The sequence below is a fragment of the Oryzias melastigma genome, linkage group LG11, assembly GCF_002922805.2.
Source record: "Oryzias melastigma strain HK-1 linkage group LG11, ASM292280v2, whole genome shotgun sequence".
Lineage (NCBI taxonomy): Eukaryota > Metazoa > Chordata > Actinopteri > Beloniformes > Adrianichthyidae > Oryzias > Oryzias melastigma.
In genome coordinates, this window is record NC_050522.1 from 1,865,770 (window position 1) to 1,869,854 (window position 4,085).

At 41.8% G+C, this 4,085-nt stretch overlaps 1 protein-coding gene across 1 annotated transcript in view; it reads left to right on the top strand.

Annotated features, from left to right (window-relative positions):
* Nucleotides 1-3,173: 3,173 nt before the first annotated feature.
* Nucleotides 3,174-4,085, top strand: part of LOC112136306 (glutathione S-transferase A) — a gene marked incomplete at its 5' end in the record, with an annotated part of 2,248 nt that continues 1,336 nt past the window's right edge. Inside the window, 3 exon segments of the mRNA XM_024257922.1 lie at nt 3,174-3,533; nt 3,623-3,688; nt 3,835-3,940. Coding sequence (XP_024113690.1) covers nt 3,366-3,533; nt 3,623-3,688; nt 3,835-3,940 — 340 coding nt within the window.

Consider the following 4,085-nt stretch of genomic DNA (forward strand, 5'->3'; position numbering starts at 1 on the left):
ATTTAAGGTTTAAGTTGATTTATTTTGGAATAACATTCCTGCATTTTTATTATTCATAATTATGTTAAAAAGTTACTGTTTTTAAAGTTACAAAAATTGGCAATCTGCCAGATTTTTGACTATTTTGGCATTTACTAAGATTTTTTTGGTTATTTTGGAGTTCAGCAAATATTTCAGCTACATGCTAGCTGTTTTGGCTAATTTTGGCAATTCTTTGGGGGGTGGGGGGTGGGGGGGCTGTTTTGGAATTTGGCTAATATTTACACACTAGGTCTTTTGGCTAATTTAGGCTTTTTTCAGTTTTTTAGTAAATTTAAAGTTTAGCTATTTTTTTTTTTTGTTTGTTTTTTAGGCTAACTTGGCATTTAGCTAATATTTTAGCTGGCTATCAGCATCTTTAGCTATCAGCACTAGCATCTGTAGCAGCCAAATTCAGCTTACAGCATTCACACTAGCATTATCACAGGTAATGCTATATATCTAGTTTATAATTATGTTAAAAAGTTACAGTTTTAAAGTTTGTGAGTCGCTCTCTGTGAAAAGTGCCACATAAAGAAAGATACTTACTGTCTGACAGCCTGTTGGTATTTTATGGAGGATTGTTAACTTTACCAGAGTGACAAACACAAAAAACAGGACTGTTGTGTGAAGAAATAGGATGAGTAAAAATGTCTTTATATATATTTGGAGTTTAAGCTCTAGAGGGGGTGTAAGTGCGGGAGTAGAATGAATCTTCACCAGCATCAAATTCTCTCAAAAAGTGGGAGAATCAATTCCACCTCAGAGGGAGGAATCTCAGCTGCTGCTGTTGAGCTGAGTCACTGCAATACCCCCCCCATGCCTCACAGGTAGCATCCAGCCACATCATGTCCCCCCCTCACTTAAAGGCACCCAAAGGAGTGAAGCAGCTTTATCTTATCCCCAATAAACTGAAAGAATTCAAACTGCATCAGGAATGCAGCATCTCCAAGCAGGTTTTTCAGAGAAAACCTGAAACGATTAGTAAAAAAAATGCACAAACAACCTTCAGATAATCTGCCTGAAAGATCTTTTGTCTCCCATTGAAAACCACGGCGCTCGTGTCAGCTTCACTAAAACACACTTCAGCTTTAGGAGACACATTTTCAGAGAAGTTTCTAGAAACTTGCAGATAATGGCTGTGAAATCATAAAACAAGAATCTGTTTATTTCTAGGACTGTTCTTGACTGTGTTAATTTAAAAGTAGGTCTAGATCAGGAGTGTCAAACTCAATCACACAAGGGACCAGAATGTTAAAAACGTTGAAGTTGATGACTGAAAACGCTGAAGGTGATGGCTAAAAATCACTGAAGTTAATAGCTTAAATCACTGAAGCTGTTAGCTGAAATCACTGAAGTTATCAGCTGAAAATGCTGAGGCTGATGGCTGAAATCACTGAACTTAATAGCTTAAATCACTGAAGCTGATAGCTGAAAACGCTGAAGGTGATAGTTGAAAACGCCAATGTTGATAGCTGAAAACACTGAAGTTAATAGCTTAAATCACTGAAGCTGACAGCTGATAGCTGAAAACGCTGAAGTTGATAGGTGAAATCACTGAAGCTGATGGCTGAAACCACTAAACCTGGTAGCTGAAAATGCTGAAACTCATAGCCAGCTAAAATGCCGAATTAGCCTAAAAAAAGTCTTAGGTTAGCCAAAACAGCAACCATGAAGCTGAAAGCTAAACATCCTAAGCTGAATAAAGCCTAAATTAGCCTAAATGGCTAGCGGAGAGCTGAAATATTAGCTTAACTCCAAAGTAGCCCAAAAAACTGAAAAAAAAAACTTTAATTAGCCAAAGCAGCTAGCGGGTAAACATTAGCCTAAGTCCAAAAGCGGACCAGGCCGATGGGCCTTGACTTTGACAACTGAGGTCTAGTTGTTTGCTACAGGGAAATGAAAAGACCTTCAGCTTAATTCTTCCTCCAGGATTTCAGGTAGGTCATCATCTCAAACTTCCTTCAGTTTATTTTAGCAGCTCATACATGCTTTACACATGCATTTACTTTTATTTGAAATAAATCCAGCCTTTCCTCCTCCAGGTTCATTTAAACCTCCCTCCACCTCGCTTCACTGTTAAGCGATTCCAGGTACGTTTGCACAAAACCATCAGGGCAGTGATGGGTGCCAAAATTCTGCCGCTGGAAGTCTGTCAGGGTCATGTAGGGATGACTGCAATGAGGAAGTGCTCACGTTTACTGCTGCTGGAGACACAGATAAGCTGAGGCTGAAGATCACGGTGAATGTTGTGTGTGTTGATACTACCAACCAGCTGCAGTAAAGAGGGGCGGGGCCTTTGCTTACTTGACTTGTATCATTTGACTGGCTGAACCTGAAACCCATTTGACTGCACTGTGCAGGCTTCTCAAATGTCATGTTGTCATGACTTTGCATAAATCAAAACTTTACAACTCTGCGCTGTTTGTTTGGTTTAACATTGATTGTTGAAGGTGCAGCTGCTGGAAGTCAGATCAAAACGGCTGCCGTCAGTGCAGATCCATCCCAACTTAAAGTAACTTAAATGAACTTTTGAAAAAAAAAAGATCTAAATTGTAATAACCCGTGGCGACAGATAAAGGTCTGTGTGTGTAATAGATAACATTTCAACCTTTATCAACAGAAGATGGTGCAATTATTTTACAGCTGGCAAAGGCCAGCCAGAGCAAGATGTTACGTAACTGAAGTTATGGTTAAAAAATGAGCTAATGGAGTTTTAAAATAGCACAAAGAGCAGGTATGAAGGGTTGTTTTCTCTGCTCTGCAAACAGAAATGTGATCTTCCCGTGCAAACTCCCGGCAGTCTGAGGAAACTCGGAGTTAGTCTCACTGACAGACTCAGGAAGACGCCCTCACAGTTTGTTTTATCTCACAGGAATGTCCATCAGATCCCTGCAAAGATGAGAACCACATCTCTCTTTTGATAGACGTCTTCCTTCTGCCAGCACAGACACTGACAGCTGTTCACTCTGTTCACAGGACCTGCTGAACCTTGTTATCATTAAAAACTGGTCTGGGTTGTTCACTTCTAACTGCTGTGCAGGAATTCTCTTATGCTGTGTGGAGGTGAATGAAAAGTGCAGAGTCATCATGAGTTTCAACTTTAACAACTTTTTCTTAAAAGAGCTTTAACTGGTAGAAGGTTTGGGTAAAGCGGTTTGGACCTCATTGTCTGTTTTGATTGATGTGCAGAATTTTAATTGATTAATGATAAAAAAGAGAAAAAAAGGGGCCGTCTTTTCATTCCTCCAATCCGGATGCAGCGGGCTGAGTTTGTTATAAAAGCAGACGTGTGAAGCTGTCTGCGCTCACTCCCTCCTCCAGCTGAACTTCCTCACCCTGCGACCATGGCCAAGGACATGACTCTGCTGTGGGGCTCCGGCTCTCCCCCCTGCTGGAGGGTGCAGATCGCTCTGGAGGAGAAGAACCTGCAGGGATACAACCAGAAGCTGCTGTCCTTTGAGAAAGGGGAGCACAAATCCAAGCAGGTCCTGGAGATCAACCCCAGGGGTCAGGTGAGATCATCCCATTTGACTTATTTCAAACCAACATCATTGCATTTTTACATGTTTTCAGTTGTTGCATAATATTTTTGGTTTTCCAGCTTCCTGCTTTCAAACACAAGAACATAATTGTGAATGAGTCCTACGGCGCCTGCATGTACCTGGAGGTGAGGACATGAATCTTTCATTCAGCCAACACCCATCGGCTAGGAAGGGATGGGGGTCATTGTTTGCATGTTCAACAACACCCTGCAGGCAGGAGGAAACCGGAGCCCCTCGTAACCGCCGTTCTTTTCATGTCTCCTAACAACAGAACCAGTTCAAGTCTCAGGGGAACCAGCTGATCCCTGAGGGCGCCGCCGAGATGGGCCTGATGTACCAGCGCATCTTTGAGGGACAGACTCTCTTCCAGAAACTGGGTATGCTTTTCCTCTCTTTGGTCCAAAAAATATGTATTTTTTGAGTCTCTCTGAATCAGAAAAGCTGTTTTTGCCAGAACTTAGAGGCTGTTGTTGCCTCCAGTTGGTCTGTCTTTAGGGACAAATGCTCCCCCCCCCCCCCCCC